The sequence below is a fragment of the Gymnogyps californianus genome, chromosome 13 (genome assembly GCF_018139145.2).
Source record: "Gymnogyps californianus isolate 813 chromosome 13, ASM1813914v2, whole genome shotgun sequence".
NCBI classification, from domain to species: Eukaryota; Metazoa; Chordata; class Aves; order Accipitriformes; family Cathartidae; genus Gymnogyps; species Gymnogyps californianus.
Genome location: NC_059483.1, coordinates 21,630,805 through 21,655,669, shown reverse-complemented (window position 1 = coordinate 21,655,669; position 24,865 = coordinate 21,630,805). Strand labels below are relative to the sequence as shown.

Below are 24,865 nucleotides of genomic sequence, written 5' to 3'. Positions count from 1 at the left end.
GTCGGCTTCTCCATTCCTTACCCCAATTTGCTTTCCTCTGCTTCTCTTACATCCAAAGCCATTTGAATTGCCTATTCAGTAAAATAAACTGATAAATCCTGTTAGGTACCTTGCTAATTGGAAGTTTAAAATAAGCAGTATCCCATTTTCCTATTTTATTATTATCTATTGTAGCTACCACATCAGAGAAGCCCACTATAACAACTTCCCCTGTCTTTATTATTAACACAGTTACACCAAGATAATGGATAAAAATGAAGGGAGATAAAAAATATTCAGGCAGCTTTATTTGCCTAGGTTTAGCTGTTCTGTGTTTCAATGTTCTTTAGTTGTACCAGAGGTATTCTTTGTTATAATAATCATAATTTTTAGACCAATTTTCAGTGATTTTGTTTAGGTTGCTGTTCCCTGTATTAATACAATTTAAAGTTAGAAAAGGCAATTGTCATGATCAAGAGGATAGACTTCTTGATAACTCTGTGTAGCCCTTGGGTGAGCATGTTTCAGCAGTGTACACTAATAACTGTAGCTGACTTGGTGTGCTGCTTTTTGATTTCCTCAGAGATCACCTAAATTACTGTCCATTTTGGCTAGAATTGCTGTTGCATATCACAATAGAAAAAAGATCATAATGGCTGTGAATCTGAGCAATTGTTTGTGAAAGGCCATTGGAGTAGAGCATATGTTTCAAAAGATGCTGCTCTGTAGTCCAAAAGAAGGCATATTTTACTACTTGTGCAGATACTGCTCCTGCAGGGAAAAAGTTGTCTGAAATCTGGAATGAATTTTGCTGCTTCTATATTCTGTCTCTGTATTTTGCCTTTTTTCTCCTAGATTTGATTTCCCTAATTGCAGTTTTTCCTGCATGCTACTTGAGATCAAAGTCAACTAATCTCTGAACCTTGTATGATACATTGAAATAGACTGAATTTAAGTTTATTCCTTTAACACATTTTTCCAATTTATTGAAATGCAGATATATTAGGGCTTCATTTAATATTGAATACTTTAAATACAACTATTGGCATTGAGGTGTTTAATTCAGAGAAATAAAACTGACAGGGGATAATAATACTTTGCATTTAGTTAGTGTATTATATCCAAAATGTATGAGCATCATGCAAACATTATCCTCAGTGTTGCATTGTTACTGTAAGTCTTGTCATATTCACTTTACAAAATAGGCATACGTGGCACAGAGGGACTCTAAGTTGCTCACGAGCATTAATTAAGAACATAGCATTCAGAATTTCTCCTCCAACCATTAAACTACCATTTTTTGCTTCTGATGTAATAAAGATATTACACAGAACATCCCTTCAACTCATCCCACCGAACTCTTCACAGTACTCAGTTGAAGGAGTTCTGGTTCCATCAGAACTTTGTTGTTAAGCTAACTGAGCAATTTTAGAAGCAAGAAAACATTCAGGAAGTGGTAAATTCATCAGCACAACAAAATGAATGGGAGGACACTCTTTTTACATTGAACCTTCAGGATGCCTCTCTGATCGTCCTTCCCAAAATGTATAGAAAAGACTTACATAAACTCACCATTACATGCAAATGTGACCTTAGTTGTTGAAGTTATCTGGTTCTGGGATTTCTTCTTAAAACTAACATACTCCACAGTGTTCGCCCAAAATGTTTCTCTCACTTAGTTCCGTAGCAGAAGAATAGGAATGAATGCTTGTCGTGGTTTAACCCCAGCCAGCAGCTAAGCACCATGCAGCCGGTCGCTCACTCCTCCCCACTCCCAGTGGGATGGGGAGGAGAATAGAAAAAAAAGTAAAACTCATGGGTTGAGATAAGAACAATTTAATAACTAAAATAAAATATAATAATAATAAATAATAGTAATAATTGTAATGAAAAGGAATATAACAAAAAGAGAGAGAAATAAAACCCAAGAAAAGACAAGTGAGGCACAATGCAGTTGCTCACCACCCACTGACCGATGCCCAAGCAGCGATCCGCCCCTCCTGGCCAACTCCCCCCAGTTTATATACTGGGCATGATGTTCTGTGGTATGGAATACCCCTTTGGCTAGTTCGGGTCAGCTGTCCTGGCCGTGCTCCCTCCCAGCTTCTTGCACACCTGCTTGCTGGCAGAGCATGGGAAACTGAAAAGTCCTTGGCTTAAGATAAGTTAGGAAGAGTTTGCCTACTACAAGATAAGGATATATGTATGAGTATTGCCACTGCACACTTAGGTTATTTGCTAACTTGTAGGAAGAAGAACATATATGTGTAGTCTATAATCAACTATATTCTGTAAGTCTAGAAACAACAGCATACCCTTCTTGAATAGATAGTGATAGTATGTTGAGTATGGAAAGTCTTAGCAAAATTTCTAGGACATAAAAATACTATTTTTTTTTTTTCAGTGAAGTTAACATGTACAGGTATAAAAGAAGCAAGCATGATATCAAAGAGATACAATAGGTTACAATATGACTTGACATGTCAAAAAAGTTTATGATTTGAGGGAAGCTATAAATAAATAGGGTAGATTTTTTTAAACAGTTGAAGCTGCTTTCTTTGACTATGCAAAGAACCTCCACTTGCAGATCTCACTTCACAAGCAATGTGTTCCCATGTTTAATGGAATAAGTTGAAAGACAAAAATATATTTGGCCAATCACAGAAATGCTCTTCTGTTTCTTCCTTTTCTGTAGCGAAATAATATATAATCACTGAAGATCTCTATTTGTATCTCCAGTTTTTGTTCTACATGATGAAAGAGGTGATCTCAAATTGTAAAATGTGTACAACAGTGTAACAGTTCTGAGATTGCCCCTGAGTTTTTCAGATTCCTGATCTGAATTATTTCTTCAAATGTGTTAAAGCTGTTAAATACACGTTTCCCACTTTTACTAACACTTGTTTATAAATTACAGTTTTCCAAAGTCTTCTACTTTACCCATAGTGTTTGTCTTTGAAACTGGAGCATTTTGTTTGGTTGAACTCTTGAGCTGCTTTTTAGCTCAAAAAAACCAGACGAGTATCAGTGAATGTGAAGGATCTTTTTGAATGTCTTCTTGAAATTGTGGTTACAAAGAGGATACAGGAATGGATTTAAGGTGGAGTTCACATAGCCAAGCCATATAGTGAACATGTGTAATTTCGAAAATTGTTCACGGCCATGGCAAGCTATTACCATAAATAATACAAAATAGGGAATCCAGCACAGCATAAAGACTGCCATTATGACGCCTAACTGCTTAGCTGCTTTCCTCTCCCTGTTCCCATGCACTCCTTGAATGTGCCTTTTGGAATGGGTATGCAGACTTTGCCAGGTTTTCCTCAGGTAAGTCAGTCCTCTGAAATCCCTGTTCTCAGTCTTTTCCTGAGGACTGCAGGCTCTTTCAGGGTTAGGATTGGAGTGCTCTTTACAGGGTACCTCCTCTGTGAAAGTGTTGTTGTCTGATGCATCACTTAAGTCACTGTCTTGTGAGCAAGGCTCCTCTTCATTTGTGTTCTCTTTTGTTACACACACGCACTTCTTTCCTGCTTTATCCAGGCCTGGCTCAGACTGGGCAGTGGCGAGAGGAAAACAGCTCAATTTAAGGACTTTCCTATTACTCTTGCTAACGAATGCCTTTGAAGACTTGTCAGGATTACTGACATGAAGCTCTGCCTCCATCTTTTTGGGCTGAGGGGAGCTTTGCTTGCCTTTGGGAGGGGTGTTCTCATCTAAGATTTGCTTTTGGAGGCAAATATTTTGCTCGTCCTTTGTCTTACTATGATGTATGGGGTTTTTTTCTGAGAAAGACCGATGTGATCCATTGATGAGCTCTCGGTGTTGACAGTGTTTTCGAACAGCTCTGAATATTTTATAGTAGAACCATAACATCATGATAGAGGGTAGGTAGAAATTGACAATGGCTGTCAACACTTTAAACCAAGTGACTTCAGAGAATTCAGTTTCACACTTCTTTTCCTTTAGTTTCCTTTCCCCATTATTAGCAAAAACATGCCATCCTAGGATTGGAATGACCCACATGAAAGAGAGCAACCAAACCCCCAAAATCATTAGCGATGCTCTCATTTTTGTTCTGTACTTGAGATATTTCAGTGGTTGCTGAACTGAACGATAACGGTCAATGCACAATATGAAGAGATTGAAAATGGATGCAGTACTGGCCACATAATCCATTGACAGCCAGAACAAACAGGCTGGTAAGCCTAGACTCCACCCAGGACGTAGGAGATAAACAATATTCAGGGGCATAACAGCTGCACCAACTATAAGATCTGCAATAGAGAGGCTGACAATGTATAAATTGCCAACTGTTTGCAGCTTCTTTTCAGTTTTCACAGCACATAGTACTAATATATTCATGACAATCGTGATCAGTGAAATGCTTCCCAGGAACAGACCTAGAAGAGCTGAGTGAGGGATAATTGAGTCCTCTGTTGTGTTTTTTGACATCTTTCGCACAAGAATACAGAATGAAAATCAGAGAAGATGTCCAGGCCTTGGAAATTCAGTCTTGGTTTACACTCCTGGATGAAAATGTGTTGGATTGCTTTGTGGTTTTTATTTCCAGAACTACAGAAAAGAAAAGAAATATGCTCAATCACTGTAGTACTAAAATAAAATAATAAAGCTAATCTGTGTTTCAGCTTAGCACTGTCCCTTTTAGGACTTTCCTAAATAATGAATTTTTACAACATTTTACATATGGGTTATTTAAGATGTGTTCTATGAAAAGTACTGGAGCAAGCTCCATGAACCAATCCAGAATGGTTTGCAGAGGTGGTGTTTCATGGGGCTTCATATAATTTTGACCCCAGAATCTGGAGAAGAAATTTCAGTCCTCACTGTTTTAATTTATTATATCTCATTAAATAGCTGATCGTGAACCATAACATAAACTACATATTGGCAAACCAATTTAAAGTGTGTTAATAAAAAGCAAATTAACATGTTTTGTACTAAATAGTTTTAAATAAAACAGTGATTATTTACAAACTACATCTAATAGTTTGAGAATACAGCAGCTGGATTTAATTATCCACCAATAATAGGGTATCATATGATGTCAGGTGACAAGGTATTCCAAACAATAAAAAGACTCCAGCCAGTATACACCTTTAGCTGAGCCAGAGTCTCAAATAACTCCTAAGGTTGCAGCCAGTGCCTATTTAGTTAAAATTATAGGTAATGAGTAATCTCTTCCTACCCAATAGGCTTACATAGATTTCTAACATTTAAAGATGGCAGCCCTATTTTATTTCAAATACAAACGAATAAAAGTTCAGGGAAAATGATAGGATTTTTCAGGATTAATAAACATCTTGCAACCTCTCAAATGTAAATAAATATAGGGTCTTTTAGGCTGAAGTTTACTAGTCGTTCAGGTGCCTAAGAAACATGTGCAAGAACTGTTCTCCAATAACTTGGAGAAGCCACTCTCACCTGCATGCTTGCTGTTTGCTGCATTAAAGTGGAAAGTAAATTGGAAGTAAGAGGAGTTGAGACTGAACACATAGCAAACCTTTCCTTTATGCCTAAGAAATTTTTTTTATAATTAATCTTTAATAAATGAGCTATCTTTATTTGCTTAGAACTTTGGCATGAGCCATGTGTAGAGCCTTCAGAATGAAAATTCTTTACAATCTTCTATATCCCCATGATTAGAGTGCCTAGGAATGCATTGCAGTTAAAAAACCAAAAGGACAACCTACTAAACACTCACCATGGCATACACAAAACCTGTTTTACAGTGGGCCACATTTGCCCACTTAGGCTTGTTTTCTAGTCACACTCATTTCTACATACTATTTTGCAGGTGTTATCAAAGAGTGGTAGATTTCATTTGTACAGACACAGTGGTGTGTAGCTTTATGGTGACTTGATCTGCATCAAGAAACAACTACAGGTGCATACTTCACTTGTGAACATAGAGGTTATATATCAAGATCATAGGCCTTAATTATAAAACGTGTTATTTCTTCCATTTTCTAACACAAGCATAGTAACTCAAATATTGGCAATAAAAGTGGAAAGGAAGGGAGAGAAAGTAGAGGTAAGAAAAACACCTTTTCAAAGTTGAGTAGATATTCTATTCCATTATCTAGAAATTCTCTATGCCTTTGGTATCTTCTTCCCAACTGCTAATTTCATGAGTTGATCTAAAGTCCAAGAAGTGATTTTGAGTCTTGGAGCATATGATCAGTTGACCAATTCTATCTCCAGGGTATATAAGAAAAATGCCTGTGAGGGTGATACATATTTTCTGCCATTTTTCTCTTATAGTGCTTGTCTGAGTTTATGTTCTGGTAAATCTCTTAAAGCAATGAGAAATGAAACTAAGACCGTAGACATATTAGCTCAAAGTATTTACACAACTAACACTGAGAGATACATATGGGATTTCTCATCCTTGTTATTCTAAACATGGTCAAAACAATATGATGCAATAGATTACTCAATATTCAATATTTCCTATTGAAATTCAATAATTCAATATTTCATGCTAACTTTATCTCTTTCTTATTGCAGTAATCAGAGTTGAAGCTAAAATGTTTGTGTGCTTTCTTACAAGAGGTCAAATTCCTTCTTCCTTAAGCTTTACTTACAAGTGCCTGGTATTATGAAAGATGTGTGCTTGGTAGCAGTAGCATCCATAGGCAGAGGAAATACGTACGCTGTGGGGCATGAGCTCAAGAGCTGTATTCTGTAATTCTGTATTCTGTACAGCCTTCAGGTTCTGTCATGTATAGTTCTTCAGTGACAGCTAGTCACGGAAGTCAGAAGATCGGAGAGGCCTCAAGCATCTCCTGTTTGAGAACGAGAACAGAAATTACTCCATGGATCTTAAACCAACATGTCTGGTGATGGGAAATGGTTATATTCCAGTCTGTCATTGACTTTCTTTCCACAGCTATACACTATAACCTCTCTGCTGGAGTTAAGTATATGGGGCATGGTCAAGTCAAGAAGTTGATGTTAATTGCTTCAGGGACCTCATAAAGAAATGACTGATCTTCACCCCCACATATTTTCACTTAAATTTATGGCAAAATAAAGGGAGAGAAGGCAACTTTAATTGCGCCTTCAACAGAAAGAATAACAGCAAAGAAAGGTATCTGATTAGACAGCTCTCCTCAGTTATTTATGAACTGCATATGGCATAAAACATAGAGCAGGATACAGTAAATGGTGTTGACTGCTTCCCAAACTTTCTCTTTAGCACTGCTGCGGTGAGATAGGGTAGGATTTAGGAAGCAGCCTGCAGAACTTCATCTGGAGTACCTCTGCTCCAAAGAGGGCACAAAGGTCTAGTTTTTCAACTCATGCTCCACTTCTATTAAAATGTCTTTTATTAAATGACAAAGCTTGATTACTTTTCTCTTTTGGAAGAGCTTATGCAGGCTATAACAATCCAAGAATGATGTCAGGAGATGCAAATCATTTGAGAATGCTAAGAACAAGAAAAATTCAGGGTAATGCATTTGCTCTTTTAAAAATACACATGCTAACAGGTACTCCATATTTATAATAATTCTGTCTTATAATTAATTTTCATCACAATGTCACTTGAGCAGTTCATAGTCCCTGATGGATTTTATCTTCTCTGCTTTATAGAGAGCTGGCCACGTACTATTAAATTTTAAAGTGAAATTGATGAACAGGTCAAAGAGATCTGCTAAACATCATACAGTACTGCTAGATCTAAACCAACCAAGGCTCCCTTGCTCTCCAAACAGTGTCCTGACTACTATACTGTCTTTTTCTGTCTGGACTTCAGGTCTGTATTCATGCAGACACCCTAGACAAGCAATGTTGATTTAGAAATTAAATATATATATTTTTTTTTTTTTAAACTTTGATGCAGTGCAAGCAACTTAGTCTGGCTTTGACCTTCTGACAACTTCCATTGTAATAAGTCCACTTACATGATAGGGTCTAATATGGCTGGAGTGGGACTATATCCAGTAACAAACGTCTGCAGTATTAATCACTGGAACGGGATTGCAAGAACCATTTGCCCTAGTCTAGAGTGAGTAGATCTTGAGGCTGGATTAGGATATTGAAGCTTTACAGTAACACTGCATTTTTCCTATTGAACAATTTGTGTTTTTCACATATGATCTTTTACAACCCTGACTTTGTGAGTATTCTCCCACCAAAGGCAGTATTGTAAGGCTCTGGGTAATTTATGTTTTGGAGTGTGTTGATGAGAAAAGAAGCCACTCTAAGAGGTAACTGGAAGAGCGTCTCCATACCTTCAGCATGGAAGTTGTATACCCAGCACATAGTTCTTACCTATCTAGTTTTATTTGAAGCCAAATTGTACCTCTCAATCCATTAAAAAGATGTACCAAGAGATTGAGTTGGCCACAAAATGCTTAGAATAGAGCAGAAATGCAATGTTACCTTTGTATGATCTAGTCCTTCCAACTGTCTCTTTGCATTCCCTAACATGTGACACCATGTGCTGCTGCTGTTTCTGCCTGAGATCTTTCAGATCATGGAGAATTCTCTTTAACAATAAGTTACCATAGGCATTTAGCAGTATATCAGACATACTGCAATCCCACACTCATGTGTGTACAGGAAAGAGAATTTGGTGGCTTACTTGAATCTTCTAAGGGCCCGAAGAAGGCTTCCAACACAGGAGTCTTTGTGCATCTTGCACCCATCAGTGTCCATGCTCTTTCAATAAGGAGTAAGTTGCAGAGGGCCTACATCTCCCTCTCCCACACAGGCCAACACAGTGGTATAAGAGAAAACAGTAAGCTTCTCCTAAGAAGCAAAGGTGACTGCACACAAAATAACATGCAGAGAAGTTGCATTTAGTTGCAGAAATGTTATGTTATTGGTCAGTGCCCTCTAATAACCACTCTGTATTTGGAGCTTTGGCCCTTATATCACAGTCTTGCCCACTAAGCTTACATTGAACTGCTACACAAGCACCACTCTTTGCTAGAATTGGCCCGTTTTGCCACACAACTTTGTCCAATTGAAGATAACTAGAAAATAATAAGCCTTGCTGCATGTTACGAAATTCACTGATCACCTCTTCTGTGCTCTAAGGACGATTGTAATCGACAACTTTTTTTCTTAAACTTCCTACCATCATCATTAGTAGTGATGGTGCCAAGTATCATCAGCAGTTAGTCATCATGAGAGCACTGTGATTTGCAATAGCAGCTTCTTGCGCTTCATTGAGGCACACACCATTTTGTAGTGGCTGTAGGCTGTGGTGTATGTACCCCTGTTCAGGATCTACTGGTTTAATTCCTTATCTGTAACTCAGTTCCCAGTAGAGGAACTGTAATAACACTGAATAAATGTGTTTTAAGATTTGGACGATTTAACTCTCATTACACTGAACCAAAGCTCGCTAATACAGAACAGATTTTAAAGAAAACAATCAGCTTAAGATATTGGATAGCTCTTTGGAATTTCTAAACCCTGACCTCACCATGAAATGCCTTCTTTAATTTTTACTGGCTGTAAAGAGCTTTTTCTACAAGGAAAATCAGCAATCATGATTTGTTTGTTATTGTATCACAGTGATAATTCTTCCAAGGAACAAGAATCTACTGGGAGATGCTAAGTGGATGCCTTACTGACTCATTAGTGCAGGTGCAACCTATTAAGCCCTGACTAAGTGGGAGTAAGTTTCTAGAAACAGATGCTGGCATATCTCTTATGGATAGGTTTTAAAGAAACTACAGCTACAACAGGAAAAGGTTAGGCTAGAACAAAATTCTTGTGCATCAGACTAAGTTCAAGGCAGAAGGTAAGATTTGATTTCAGATGACCCGTGTTGACTATGTTGTACTTAAGAAACCTATTTGTTTCTAGTGATTTTTTTTTTTTAATTATTCATTAGGTGTTGAAAGTATCAACACACTAGAGGTTTGACTAATTTTCCTCTCGAAGACTTACTTATTTCTCTGTAAGAAAAAATCCCTAGGCAATGCCTGCCAATATTCAAGGAATATTTTTGATAAATAGTAAATGATAAAAATTTATAACCTGCCTGCTGTTCTCATTCAGATAACCCACTGTCTCAGTCCAGGAAGGACCAGCTTTTTTTTTCAGAAAAGTGTCTACCCCTATCAAAGGAAAGACTGGATTCCATCTGTGCTTGAGTTGTCTCTTCTAGGTAGTCTGAAATGAAAAGACTACATAATCTGAAGCTTTAGTGTCTGACCAGTCAAATTTTGTCAATCCTCCTAAATTGTCCTCTTCCCCCCACATACCTATTTTAAGGGCAGTGAGAGTTATAAATGAATCTTTTACCATGTGAACAAACAAGCCAGCCTGACATATAACTACTTGAATTCCTTGTTTTTATTATGACTCTTCCTTTGTGTGAAAAAACTCTTAACCAACAGATTTGGACATCTGGCTGCCTAGTTTTGCATAAACTTGTATTGCATGCATTTGGTGGCAGAGAAATTTCAGTGGTTCTTGATGTAAATGCTGTCTTGGGGAAAAATGAGGCCAGAACTAATGTAGCAGATGGACACTATTGCAGATGTGCTGAAATCTACTTTACAGACTAGACTGCAGAGAGAAAATTGCTGTCAGAGTTGTTGGATCAGTGATCTGCATACTGATTTCAGGAGTTGGATGCCCTGGGAAATGGTGCAGGCCTTCAGTGTGCCAGTGGTGATTGGCAAAGGTACTGTTCCTGGGGAGGGTAAAGGCAAGCAGGCTGTTTCTGAAGCCTTCTCCACACTTTCACTTCCAAAGAGAGTGGATGATCCAGTGCTATAATTACTGCACTTCTTTTTCCTCTCCTGGTTCAGTCACTTGTCTAAGCAATATAGTGTATAGGCTGTATAGTTTGAGAGCAAGAACAAAGCAGAACAGGAGTAACGCGGTTACATCCACACTGCTAAGAAACATTTATTCAATTACCTCTAGGAATGCACATGACAACTCATTTTAAACTACTTTAACTGAAGGCTCCTTGAATTCCTTTATCCATTTGTTCTGAATGTGCAGTACACTGTGAATGGTCCTCTCACGCTTACAGCAGTGAGTGGGGGACCACACTCACAATACAATGCAGTATTGCAAAGGGACTAGAGCAAGGTCATCGCTTCTGCCCTTTTATACAGGAGCTATATTGCTCGGCTATGGTCTGGTCTGTGACGTCAAATTTATCCTTATTCCTCTAACTTGGATGGTGATGTTCTAAGGATAGCAAGCAGACCTTATGAACAACAAAAAGACAGAATGCAGAGCCTATTGTGAAGGGAACTTGAAGTTTCTAAGTAACTTTGAAGGCTTTCAAGGAGAAAAAAAGTATTTATGGTTATAACTGTATGATATACTGAATTTGTAACTTGCTTATGTAAGGATATTTTCTTTTCAGTCCAGAGATTCTACTGTGCTATTGCTATTTTTTATTTGTATATCTGGATATTAGGGTACAGGCTGTCAGGATTGCAGATAAATACTTCTGCTTTTATTCAATTGAGGAAATATTACATCTGTTTTCTCTAAGTAAGTGAAGCATAATTCAAAGAGCAAGAAAATGTTTGGGCAGGCTGAAAGATTTGAAAATACAAGTGAAAGTTCAGCTTGGGGCTTGTAGATGATGCTTGACTTGATTATACTTGATATTTTCAAGTTTCAGTTTTTATAGAATCCCAGCAGTTGCTTCTACAGCCACATGCATCAATCAAATTGGCAGGCTACGTGCTGCTGTCAACACGGATTTTTCTGATTGCTGATCTTTATGCTTTTATTTGGCTGGGGTCCTGGCTTTAGCAGGAATGAAATTATCTACAGTTTTAGCTATCTGCCAGCAAAAAGTTTAGACCTCCACAGCCTTCTGAAATAAAGTTTTAGCATGAATAATACAAATCATTATATACAGTCATGCTATCCTTCTTATTTGCATACATGCATTCTGAGTCCTTAGCTTTTTATAACAAGCACTGAACTTTGTGAGGAAATTGAGTACTTGAATCTGAGTCACCACTGCACTGTCTGAGCTCAAATCTTGATTAAGATGCTGTAGTGTCTGCTTGTGAAAAAGACTTGTCTCTTTCAGAAATAACTGTCTCCTCTGGTGTTCTGACCTTCCTCCCACCTCCCCCTTACTGGTGTACTGTTCTCTTCATTGGATTAAGAATACTGTACTGGATCCTATCTTTAATCTTCCTCTTGCTTTGCAGTCCGATGTCCTTGGGTAACTACTAAGTGTATGTGTTGCTGTTGGATTTCTGGTGGGGGAGCAGGGAAGGAAAACTCAGCTTTTCATTTTGTGCAGTGAGAACAAACATGCTTATTTTACCACTGACAAATTTCTCGGGAGTCATTTAAAAGTACTGTTATATCATTAATGTAAAACTTTGCCATTAGAAAAAAACCTAAACAAAACACCGACCCAAAACAACTGTGTAGACAGTTCTGTTTGCAATACTACAGTAGTATACCTTTGCTGATCTTATACTCTTTCCACTTCAAAATAGCATGCTGTGCTGCTCATACATGGGAGGAATTCAGTTAGTCCCGGAGCTAACTAGCACACTTCTGTGGCATGGCAGAGCGGTCAGTGAATTTCCAACTTAATTCAGAAGTTAAATTATATGCTATTATGAATGCACATCACTGCAGGGGAACTAGACAAACTATTACAACCTGTCAAAAGCAAATTATTTCTGTAAAATATGGAAATTTATGACATCATGATACAAATGCAGCTTCACTCTCAAGCAATTGAAAGTGTGAGATGTTTATTACTTCAGTTGTGCCTACACAGGGATACTGATTTGAAGCCATTTGACAGGAAAAGTATGATTTACTACTTGCTTATGACTTGACTATATGGAGAAACACCTTGTAAAAGAAATATTCTGAAACAAATCTAATCCAGTCCTTCCATCTGGTCTTATGTTTCTGTTCTTGGGCACTGCCAAACACAAGAGGTTGGTTTCAAAACTTAGACTCACACTGTAAGGGCCAGTTCTTGAGCAAAGACTGATCATAGAAATACTCCTGTGGAGGTTCTTGCTGTCATTAGTGTAACCAGAGCACCACCAAGGCTCTTTTCCTTGAGACAGGGGAGTCTGTCCTGGGGAAAATATTCTGGTTTTGATATTTGCTATGTGTTCCTGTGTCCTGCCTTTTTTTTTTTTTTTTTAATGAAGTTGATTATTTCATCTCCCCAGATGACAACAAATACAACTTTTACTGTATGGTTCATATATGATGCTGAGTATATGTGAGCCCAGAAGTATATGCTAGGTACAGTATACAAAAAAAAAACCTGCTAAACTTAAGAAAGTGATGATCAGGAGGCATATCCTTGGAGCAGTGGCAATTTGTCAAAAATGGAAATTGAATCCAAAATACAAACATGTGAGTCTAAAGAAGTGTTCACATAACTAATAATATGCAATATACAGCAAAATATCAAGTATTTGCTCAAAAAAGACAGTTACCTTTACTATATGAGGGGTGTGTGTGTATATATATATATATATATACACACCCAAGAAGTGAAGCTTAATATGCATCTAAAATGCTTTCCTGTGTAGAGAAATCCTTGTGTGAACAGAAAATACTGGCAATAGTAGCATTGAATTGTATAAGCATGTATGTCCTAATTAATTTGCATAGATGAGCATATAATCTAATGCTAAGTAATACTTTACTCTAAATATGAAGAGGCCATGCCAAGATAGGAAGCTAAACACCAAAACCAAATTCAGTCCTGTGAAGTTTGATTTGGTATAGAGTGGTTAGGAGCTGAAACTGTCTCCTAAAATGTGTGTAACTAGTCAAAGGCTAGTGAGTAGTAGTGAAGGGGAAAGATTTTTTTAGTAATATTTTCTTCTTTAAAGAATGGTTACCATTTGTGGCATGCAGTCTTACTCTGGGTATGCTCTTATCTATAAACAGTTTGTCATTAATTCTCTCAGATTGCACATACTGTTCATGCATAAGTCCCTTTAAAATTGTTTTTCCTTGCTGTATTTATGGTATCGGTTTCACTGCACGTCATCTCTTTTCTGTTTCTTCTCTTTAGAACTGACAAATAGTGTTGAAAGCCTAAGTGAATTAGTGTTCTGTAGGCTTACATGGTATCTATTAATTCATGACATTGTTCTGGGTTCTTAACATTATTTTTTTAGGCTGAGAATTGACTCTTTGAGAGCAGTATTCTTCCATGCATAATTAAGGACAGAGCATCTACGTCTTTGGTATCTCTACACTGGAGTTTGTATACTCCAGATCACATTCTGCTTATTTGACTTTTCATTGTTCCAATACTGATGCATATTCAACCGTGTTTTGTAACTCCTGGAGACATAAATCAATAGTTGAAAGCAGGCATGGAAAGCAAAGGAGGAGTATAAGAAAGTGTATTTTCCTGTGTGTTTCAATACAACCTGCTTTGTGCCAAAGCCGTGATGTTCTCCTTTTTCAGTCCTCTACTTTAGCTTCCCTGAGCTTTACCAGGTCTTTCCTGATCCTCCCTCAGCCCTTTCTTCTGGGGGTGAGGGGAACTTAACAGCTGCCCTGTGTGATTAACATGAGAGCTACAGGAATAGTACCAGGAAAAATCATTAAATCTCCCCTGGCATTCAACTACTGACAGAACCTTGGCTAGGGAAATACTACTTGTTGTTTAAGAAGAAAAAAACGTCTGGATGTGGCTCATAATCTAGAGAGCCTTAATTTACAGGAATACAGTTGCAGGCTCATTATTTGTCAGCAGAACCAGTGAATGCAGTAGCTTCTGTGCTGTTTGTTTAGGAACATTCTGAAAACAATTTAGGAAAGGGAAAAACAAACATGGAAACTGTAGCTACTTAACTGAAAAGAGGGGGGTGGGGAAGCCCACAAATGGAATAGTGAATTCCAGGAGTAGCATATAAAAATGAAAGTGATCAAGTTACCTTTAATGTTATAATCAACTTGAATTTCTTCTAGGACATGGATCATAGTACATCCATGTCCTTTGACTCGGTGAATAAAGTACATGAACAAATATCCAACAAGCAGCCTAAAAATCTCATCTCATCTGGTAGCAGTCAATATCTGGCTATATGCAGCTAGATTATTACTGGAATCTATTCATCCTAAGAAAGCAGCTAAACTTTTTCTCTTTGATATATTAAAGTTTAAAATAAAGCCCATCTGGAGAATCCTCAGCAAAATTGTGTAGTTCTAGCCACTTGAAAGTTGATGTTGGTTGTTTTCGTTTTGTTTGTTTATTTGTTTGTTTGTTTTAAGATTGCTGTTAATGAATGTGTATCATTGACAGCTCTAATCCATGCTGAGGAATACAGACCTGGAGCAGAGGGCGTTTTTATTCGGTGTCCTTAGTAGAGTCAATATTAGTAGGCAGAGATCTTAAATATCATGTTTTAACTTCCAATAGTGTCACCTAAACCAGGATAGTCTGAAAGTGTAGCTTCAGTATCGTTCAAGTGCTGGATGCATGAAGTGAGACTTGGAAACCTATTGGACGTCTGGGTGTTTCTATTTTATTCTGGTGTCCTGTCCCATCCCACCCCCCAGCTGTATAATGCTGCTGTCTTCTGATGATTGACCTTCATTTTTATATACTAATACTGAACCTGCCTAGGTTTAAGTTGTTGTTGATGTATACATGTGTTCAGCAGTATAATTGAGTACTTAATTAAAGAATTTTCTAGATACTATTGTACTATGACATGTATTTGCAATAATATTTTTCTTCCTGAAGAAATATATTATTTTTTAAGTCTGTGTCTTAACCTGAAATTATCAGGAGATAGATATACCTTTTTTTTTTCTCTAGCTGGCATTTTTGAACAACTCTCTTTAATGCTGGGCCTATATTTAATGAGCATTAAAACCAAAAGAGCTAACAGAAGATGGACACATTCCAAAGAATGTTCTGGCCTTTAAGCTCAGAATTCTGTTAAACTCTTCTGCCAATGGCTCAACTTTCTGGTTTAAGCCATACTAAATGTCAGTTTTTCCATGACAAAAAAAGAGTCTTATTTCTGTGGTAGTATTTCCCATATATGGATTATTTTTGCCCAGAGATTGCGGGAAAAAACCATCATGACTAGAATCGTAAAGCTTCCAGATATGGTGTTAGTTTTCCCTGCTAGCCTGAGCGTTATCAGCATCATCTAGTTTGTTATCAATGTGATCTCTTAACAAACCAGTATTTAAGTGCTATTGTCATTAAGTAGTGCAGTGCTGGAGAAGTCTTATCTTCTCTACTCCGTTACCTATCTGTGAAAAGAGACTTTTGCTATAGATGTTAGACCTGTTAAATAACTGTTGTAATAGATGAAAACTCCTTTGTGCTTCGAAGTAGTAAACAAAACCACTAGCTGTAAAATATCTCATAAAATGAGGCGAATTTTCCAGTGTTGTGGTGCCTTTAAAGCTGAGTAGCCACAGTGGTAGCTTTTCACTGGGGACCTATTCTGTTATTGGAATCCATTAATCCACCTCACTAAAACAGGACATCTTTCATACACAGATAGCAAAAAATCTTCAGTTTTTTGGATTCCACCTTGTGTTACTACTTACTCCAACCCTTGACAAACTTTAAAACTAGCTGGTTTTAATCTTTCTGCATCAGAAATGCAGTTAACTTTTAAAAATCTAACTCAACCAGTCATTCAAATATCGAGATCTGTCTGTTTCTTTCCAAGTGACTTGGTGAGTCACTACTGGAGAATTGCTAGCCAAAAAATAATGTATGTAAACAAGAGCTGTTAGTCCTTTAAATGTTGAGGTTGCATTCCCCAATACTGTATCTGCTGGGCAGTTTAATGGTTTCCAATAGAAAGAACTGGGTTTGGATGAAGGAAGCTTCATTGTCTGACAGAGTATAAGTTAACCACTTGTGAAGCCTGATAAACCCATCTGTGAATAACTTCTCTGAATTCTGAGGAAATGCTAGATGTGGAGTAAACTTATTGTTTTACAACAAAAGTCATTTAGCTTCAACAAAGATGGATTTCTTAAGTTCAGATTGACATCCTTCAAGATGTTCTCTCTTTTCTCTAGCTCTTAGTATACGTATTGAAGAATCCAATGTTGCTATTCTTCAAAAGAAGGAAAAAAATCTTAGAACTCCCCTTGCCCCAGAGTTAGTGTCTGGTCAGGATAAGGACAAACTAGTTCATGACCATACTAATATTGCAATTCATAATAGGAAATGTCTTCCTAATACTTATTAGGATCTATTTAAAAAAACAACAACAACAAACAAAAACAGAGTAGTGTGTTTAACTTTTTATAAAAAAACAGATTGAACCGTTTAAGGTCAAAGAAAATCAGACAAATACTTCCCTCCTACCCCCCACAAGCTACTGAAGTGCTGATCAATATGAAATTTCTTCATGGATTTACCAAAATGAACTTGAATTTCAACGCAAGTGAACTTTTGGTGCTTTTAAGCTATATGAAAGACTTCATCACAAAAATGCACAAATTTAGAAATCCTAGTGGATGTGAGGACTTACCGTCTCCTTGTACTGTTAATAAAAGTAAACCCAGTTACTGAAAGGCTTGGTTTCAGCTCACTTCGATATGTTAATGTACAAAACAATTTTTTGTCTCTAATTTGGAATATATATTGAGTTATCAGTCTCTTCAAACATCTAGTAACCTTACTGTAGTAATATGATGAGTTCCTTCATATTTTAGCAATAACCCATTGAATGTCCAAAGTCTTCCCTTTTTTTAATATATATATATATATTTGACTTAACCTCCTACCTTTCTCCAGGCAGTTTTAATGTTGCTTGTTGAATTAAACAGATGGCTAAGATGAACTGGTCGAGCACAAGGTCTCTAACAGCTAGAGAGCCTGGTGCCTTGCAAGTGAACAGTTTAGAAGCAGTTTATCCAAGAAGCTCGATTCCTCTCCATCATTCCTGCTCAGTGTCTGTAAAGCAAAGGCTGGGGAGGCTATGTCAAGAATTGCCCATGGTATAAGTTTAGAGCAGGTTATGTCCCTACTATACCCCCCACTCCCATTGTCCCCCCTCAGGATGTGGTAGACTTTTAGGTATTTGAGAAATGCCACAAGATCTGTATGGAAATTAGTGCATCTAGGATTTTTCCCCACCTGCAAAAGTACGATTGTCTTCAGAAAGGGATGAGGGTTAATGTTCAGGCAAATCTTCCTCTTTCTTCAGCCAAGTCACTATTTCTTCCTTAAAACAAGGGAACAACCCCTCCATCCTTCCTTTTCTCAGCCATGTACTCTTTCATGGGTACATATCATTTGTCAAAAGAAAGATGCTTAAAATAAGGGCATAAATATTTTGCAGGTAGACAGAAACTCACCTTAACCTTCTTTATTCAAGTAGTTAGCGTGACCATTAAGTATAATGGAGAATCTGGACTTTATCCACCTGTTTCCCTTCCCTTCCCTTCCTTCCCCCCCATCTGAACATCATCTTCATGCTCTGTCCCTTGCTGGCACGTAGCAGCTCAGACTCCTCGGCGTGGCGGGCAGGCCTCGCCACGAAGCCTTTGTCGCTGGCAGGTCTGCCACTAGCACAAGCGTCCTCTGGGGAAGAAAGCTGGCTGAGCTTGTTATATTGTATTGCTGCACGTTACTATTTTTACTCGAGAAAAACGTAGTCAGCTTTGTGTGACTTGGATGCGTACGGCCTAATTATGTTTGCTCGTACGGGAGGCCCTTTGCTCCGCGCTGACCCCGCAGTCCCCTCTGCCGCTCTGCCGCTGAGGGCAAAAACAACGCTGCCAGCTATTAGCTAGGATGCGTCGGATAAGGAGCAGCCAACTTCTGCAAAGTGTTCTTAATTAACGCTTAGGAAGAGCTGTTAAAAACGGAGTGTGTTGGTGGGTTGTTTTGCTCTCGTTTTCTCTTCTTCTCCTCCAGTCCTCCTCCCTGTGCTCAGCGCTGTCGCTGGCTGCCAAGGCTGGGATGAGCGAGGGCTGAGTCGTCGCAGCCTTCCTGCCGCCTCCGAGCGCTCCTCCGAGCCGCTCCCCTCCCGCCCCCGAGGCGAGGATGCCGCCGCTCTCCCCTCGCCCCAGCTCTCTTCCCCTTCCCCCCCCCCCCCCCCGCCCCCGGCCGCCCGCCCGCCGCTGCCCCACTGCCGCGGGCATCGTTCACTCACCGGCAAAGCGAGGAGAAGAGCGGGGACCGGCTTCCAGCAGCTCCGACAGGCTCGGGAAGCCCGGGCTGAGCGGAAGGGCGGGCGGTGCAGGGCTCGCACGGGACGGCGGCAGCCGCGCTTCTCGTCACTCCCCTTCTCGTTCCCCGGTCGGTATCCGCGTCCCTTGGCTGGGCAGGGCCGGGGTGGGGGTGGGATGCCCGGCCCCTCCCTGCCCCGCCCCGCCCGTGCGGAGCTGGTAGCTGCTCCTTGCCGCTGCAGAGCCAGCTTCGCTCTTCTCCGGTCCTGTGCTGCCGGGGGAAGAGCTTGGCTCTGCCTGCCGCCGCTCTCCGGGCTGAGGGGCCGGGATCCGGCGCTGCTGCGCCGCTCGCTACGGCTTTTCCCTCCTCGGGTCAAGGGCCGCCCGAGGACGCTGGCGGCCCGGCCCGAGCCGAGAAATCCCCGCGCCGCCCTGGCGAGCGGCCCCGGAGGTGGGTCCGCCGGGCCGGGGAGCAGGCGGCGAGGGGCCGCGGCCGGGAGCTCCGCCGTGGGGGGGCCGCGGCAAGGCGCCGCCCGCCGTCCCCCGGACATGGCTCCCGTGTTGGCCGGGAACGCGTCTGTTCGGCGTTGAACCCCAGTGTATTGAAAACCTGTGGAAACAGAGATTACTTCCGTCTGCAGCGGGGAAGCTGCCCTGAGGGGTGAACGGATTAATTTATCCGAGGTAACACCAGGAGTCTGCGGAGCATCAGAGATCAACTCCTGGTTTGCGATCATCCCAGCGCTTGATCTAGCCGCAGGGCCATCACTCTTGCTCTGAGAACGAGCGTGTGTTCTTAAGTACCTTGGTATGTGGCAGTTTCTTTTAGTGGAGCCGTCTTACAAAACTAGTTTAAGACCTGGAAAATCTCAAATATAGAACACATTGTTGCATATCTTAGCTAAACTGATTTTTTGGTGACTTCCGTAGGTCCAGTACATCTGCTCTGTATTGAACATACACACAGGGCTTGGTTTTTTTGCAAAGGAAAGCATCTAACTTAGCAGTTTCCACTCCTTTCCTTAAAATCGTGCTTATTTCTCCCTCACTTTTAAAAATGTTTAGAAATGTGTTGCACAAAACTCTATGTAGATTCAAAAGGAATATTTTGCTATATCTTATGTAAGTCAAAAAGAATTCATGCAATGATGTTTTTGCAAACAGCATTGTTAGGCACTGAGTAACCATATTGCCTGTAAAACTGGTCGAGACTATCGTAAACGTTGCACAATTCCCCCCCACCGTGGCCTAACAGGAAAACAGAGGGAAATACCCGTGTTCCTGCACTCAGTCTAGGAGAATATCGTTTGCCAAAAAGTGCACCTCTATCAGTGAAGAAGTGTTGTAGTCATAAACTACTTTCTTGATGCTACTAAGGCAATCTTTTTGCTCTTGAATAAAGTATTAACTGTCCCATTACAGTTGTGATAAAACCAATTTCTTAACAAATGTATGCTTGGGTCTTGTTTAAATCACCCTCTCATGTAGACGTTTGGTCCTGCAGGTGGTCAGAGCAATCCTGGGCAAGAACCTTCTCTTTGTTGGTGTTGGGCAGTACCTGAATCGTGCTGAGCGGCTTTACACTGGAAAATGGTTCTGCAAGAGATGAAAGCCCTTTCATGTTCATGCCTGTTACACAGTTACTTGAAGAATAACTTCTGTGCTACCAGCTTACGCTTATCCATTACCTACTCAATAATGTTTAGCTTCACTTCTGCAGCAGTTTCATGCTCAGTCTCCTTTGCTGTTGTTTTGACCTATTTGTTGTGTGCAAATAGGTTTTATGTAGGCCCCTTGGGAAAAACATTGAAAGTCAGTAGTGTTTATAAAACCAAGTTGCAACTGCTCTGTGTGCTTATTCTCCTTTGGACCTCTTCCATCCAAACAATGTTTTCTATAGGCAAAGCCAGAGATGGACTGGAAGCCTTAAACCAGTTCTGCAGCGTTGCTGTGAGATATTCCTGTCTCCCAACAAACATGTTTGTTCGGAACAGTATTTAAGTAACCTCCTTTAGAATGTCAGGGGCTTTGTGCTGTTGAAGGTAGAATGTGGGATTTCCATTTAGATAGAAAGGACCCGAATAAGTTATCCCTTGCTATGTGTAGCGCTGCAGATGAAAACTGAGACTAGGATGCTGTTGCACTGTACGCCACGACTGTAAGAGCTAGAATTCTCGTTAGAAGGAGCTTGGGGGATATGCCTCTATTGTGTCATGCTATATATCTCTGCATTTCTTTTGAAATTATAATTCATATTGCGAGGCAGACAGAGTTACAAAAGGTATCGTAACATACGTCTACCAACAAGTTCACATGGACAGAGGCTTATTTAAAAGAAGAATTTCATATAATACTTGCACAAAACTTCGTAGGCTTTTCAAGCCTCTTGTTATTATAAACTTCCAACTTGGATTACTTTTGTCAAAGATTACTTACAAATAACTCTTCTTCTTTCAAACAAACTTTGATAGAATTTCAAACAAACCATATGGATTATGGCTTGTGATATGGAGTGTTACTGATTTATACCACCGTTAGTTTTAACTCAGGGAAAACTCAGCAACAGGCTAATAATAGTACAAGTGTCTGTCAATGTTTGGTTTTAATTATATTTAAAGCTATCTGTTAAATGGCCGCATGACCATTATTCTTGTTTTTAATTCTGCAAATTATTAGACTTCAGATTACTGCAAGCAATTCTGAAATTACATTTTTAATGTAACTTACAGGTTCAGCTTTATCATAAATAATGACCAAATAAGCTAATCTGCCCATGCATATGGGTAAATCTTTGCAAATTCTTGTTGATATGTCAAAAGTTGTAGTATGTGATAGATGGGTAAAAGTTGTGCTGGGGTTGTTTGACAGTTATTTTTCTGTATTTTTTTACAATTTTTCTTCCATTGATTCATTTGGCCGCAAGTAGTCTTCAGCTATCAGCAAGTATTTGAAATTACTGTAAGCTTTATGGTTTTAGTGATATGCCATGACTCTTGCTACTTCCAATGCATGTAGACTATTAAGATGCTTATATTCTGCATGACTTGACATTTTGGAAGATCACTTAATGTCATTAGAGTAGGTTAAAAATTTTTTTCCCTGATTGAAAAGTAGCCTATTGAAAGATGAGCTTCAAAATATTGAAAGCTTATTTCAATTGTCAGAGGTATTCAAGGGCAGAAGTGAATGCTCAGAACTGTTTGGATTAAGGTTCCACTTGCCATGTTTATTTGCAAGGTGAGTAAAATTAGAAGCCGTTTGTTTGTTTGTTTTGTTTTGTTTTTTAATATGCCTCGGCTCTTCAAAGTTTGGTTGGAAATATTTTCAGCTTTAATATTCAACATGAAAATACAACATATCCTGTTTCTTTTTACAGGTAAATTTAGATTTCACTTCACCCTTCTTTCAAATGTACCCATTTGAGTGCTCTGTATGAATTATAAGGATTTAGCCTATTTAGCTTACGGTTTCAACATAACTTAAATCAATATCCATAGTATGACCTTGTAGATTGTCAACATGCATACTCCCATTTCCAGTGGAAATGAAAAGCTTTACTTAGAAGAGTCTTAAGGAAAATATAAACAGCCTATGGAGACATTCTTCACAGTACGACTTAAATATCCTTAAATAATTGTCTGTTTTCCTTATAATGCCACTGATACTGAAGTTGAATGTAGCAACTGCCTTGTGTAAGCCTCCTTTGCCATTTCATCCCTGGCTCTCTTATGTGTCTACAGTTACCACCTGGGCAAGAGGTAGACAGAATAGCTTTAATCTACATACATGCTATTATCTATCTAATGCTCATGCTTAGACCAACCCAAACCAGAATCTTCTGACCATATTCTGCAGTCTTTCACTCAGTGAACATGCTGATTTGAATATCTTCTCTACCCAGACCCTACGCTTTACCAAACCTGTAAGTAAGAGCTTAATATCTGTGAATTTTCATCTCTGACCGAAGTTAATCAACACGTTCCAATTTATTAGAGAGGAACGGGCAGGCATTGCAGCTGGATGAAAGTGTAGCCACAAATAAGGGGAAACTCAAACTGTAGCTTCTATAGATGTTTAAAAATGGCATTAAGTACTAACTAAATAAATTAAACCAGTCCTTGCTATTATAATTCCAGAAATACTTGGCTTCTGAATGTGCTCACCTCCAGGTTTGGTGCTTTAACTCTTAATCGGCTTCTCAGGGAAATTCAGGATTCTCTTATTTTTCCACTGGCCTCGTATATGTGGAGTATATCTGAATTTAATGTTTTTGGGAATCTGTGACCAACGATGGTGTCTTAATAGCCTTTCTTAGAGCCAACATGCCTTCTACTGCTTGTATTTAAAACTCATCTGGAAAGAAAAAAAAAAAAGTGTAATTTGGGTCTATGCTTCCCTGGTAAGAATTAACACAATCTGCTAATGTATGAAAATGTCTTTGCTAGGATTTTACTTCACATAAATAAAGGTTGAGCTAACAAGTTAGTTAAAATGCTAAGAACGGCGATAGTGAGCTCTGTTAAGAAAGAAGTGCGTAGTAGCTATTTTACTATAAAACTCTAACAGAACAGTTCCCTGGGTCATTTTCAAGAAAGTGTCAGGTATGTGAGATCAGTGCCATCCCACTTCTCCAGTACTGACCTCATCACTTTTGCCTCACAGTGAAACCTTACCGGCTCCATCAACAGCATGACATACTGGGAACACTTGTTGTCACACACCTTGAGCCTAATGTGCATGTGTTCTTGGATTTTAGGTCTTTATCGTTAACAAGAGAACAGTGAGGCTACAAAGAAATTTGATCTTTGTTAACAAAACAGAATACATTCAGAAAAACATTAACAGTTTAACAAATAATATTAAAGTAGTAATCTGTTCTCTGAGTAAAAACTGTTGCTTCCTGATAGTGTTTATAGTGTATCTTTTCAGATGACAGTGTGTCCTGTAGCACTACAGATTTGAATATTATTCTTGAAAATCCCGTAATTTATCAAGGTTTGTTTTGAAGTTAAGTGCCATCTGTGTTGTAGGAATACCTCTCTTTCCTTCTGCAAAATTTCAGAAACTTTCTATTATCCCTTACATTTTTGCTGCTGCTTATTTTATTGACATCTCATTTTGCATACCTTGGGCACACATGCAGCATAAATGATCTTGTGTCGTGGTGTAATCCCAGTCGGCAGCCAAGCACCACCTAGCCGCTCCCTCGCTCCCTGCACCCCGCCCTGCTCCCGGTGGGATGGGGAGGAGAATCGGGAAAGAAGGTAGAACTGATGGGTTGAGATAAGAACAGTTTAATAACTAAAGTAAAATATAATACAATAATAATAATAATAAAAAAATATAATAATAATAATAGTAATGAAAAGGAATATAACAAAAAAAAAAAGGGGGGGGGGGGCGGGAAGGAAAAAACCCAGTGATGCACAATGCAACTGCTCGCCAGCCGCTGACCGATGCCCGAGCAGCGATCTGCGCCTCCCAGCCACCTCCCCCCAGTTTATATACTGGGCATGACGTTCCATGGTATGGAATAGCCCTTTGGCTAGTTCGGGTCAGCTGTCCTGGCCGTGCTCCCTCCCAGCTTCTTGCACACCTGCTTGCTGGCAGAGCATGGAAACTGAAAAGTCCTTAACTTAAGATAAGTTGCTACTTAGCAACAACTAAAACATCAGCGTGTTATCAACATCATTCTCACACTAAATTGAAAACACAGCACTGTACCAGCTACTAAGAAGGGAGTTAACTCTATCCCAGC

General features: G+C 39.2%; 1 protein-coding gene across 4 annotated transcripts; it reads right to left on the bottom strand.

Moving 5' to 3' along the window:
• Positions 1–1,799: 1,799 nt before the first annotated feature.
• On the bottom strand, positions 1,800–19,131 carry HRH1 (histamine receptor H1). 4 transcript variants are annotated; one of them, XM_050904617.1, is made up of 3 exons: positions 19,092–19,131; positions 6,653–6,785; positions 1,800–4,551 (listed from the first exon to the last, which is right to left on the bottom strand). In XM_050904617.1, exon 3 carries the CDS (start codon positions 4,429–4,431, stop codon positions 3,004–3,006), a length of 1,428 nt encoding a protein of 475 aa, XP_050760574.1. In that variant the 5' UTR covers positions 4,432–4,551; positions 6,653–6,785; positions 19,092–19,131; the 3' UTR covers positions 1,800–3,003. The 4 variants fall into 4 exon arrangements, with proteins under 4 accessions (XP_050760574.1, XP_050760573.1, XP_050760575.1 ...); XM_050904616.1 differs by lacking the exon at positions 19,092–19,131 and adding an exon at positions 17,719–17,833; XM_050904618.1 differs by lacking the exon at positions 6,653–6,785 and having other exon boundaries at positions 19,092–19,106.
• Positions 19,132–24,865: the final 5,734 nt, after the last annotated feature.

Excerpts from the sequence above, each read along its gene's own strand:
- HRH1 (XM_050904617.1), bottom strand. The coding sequence starts at position 4,431 with ATGTCAAAAAACACAACAGAGGACTCAATTATCCCTCACTCAGCTCTT.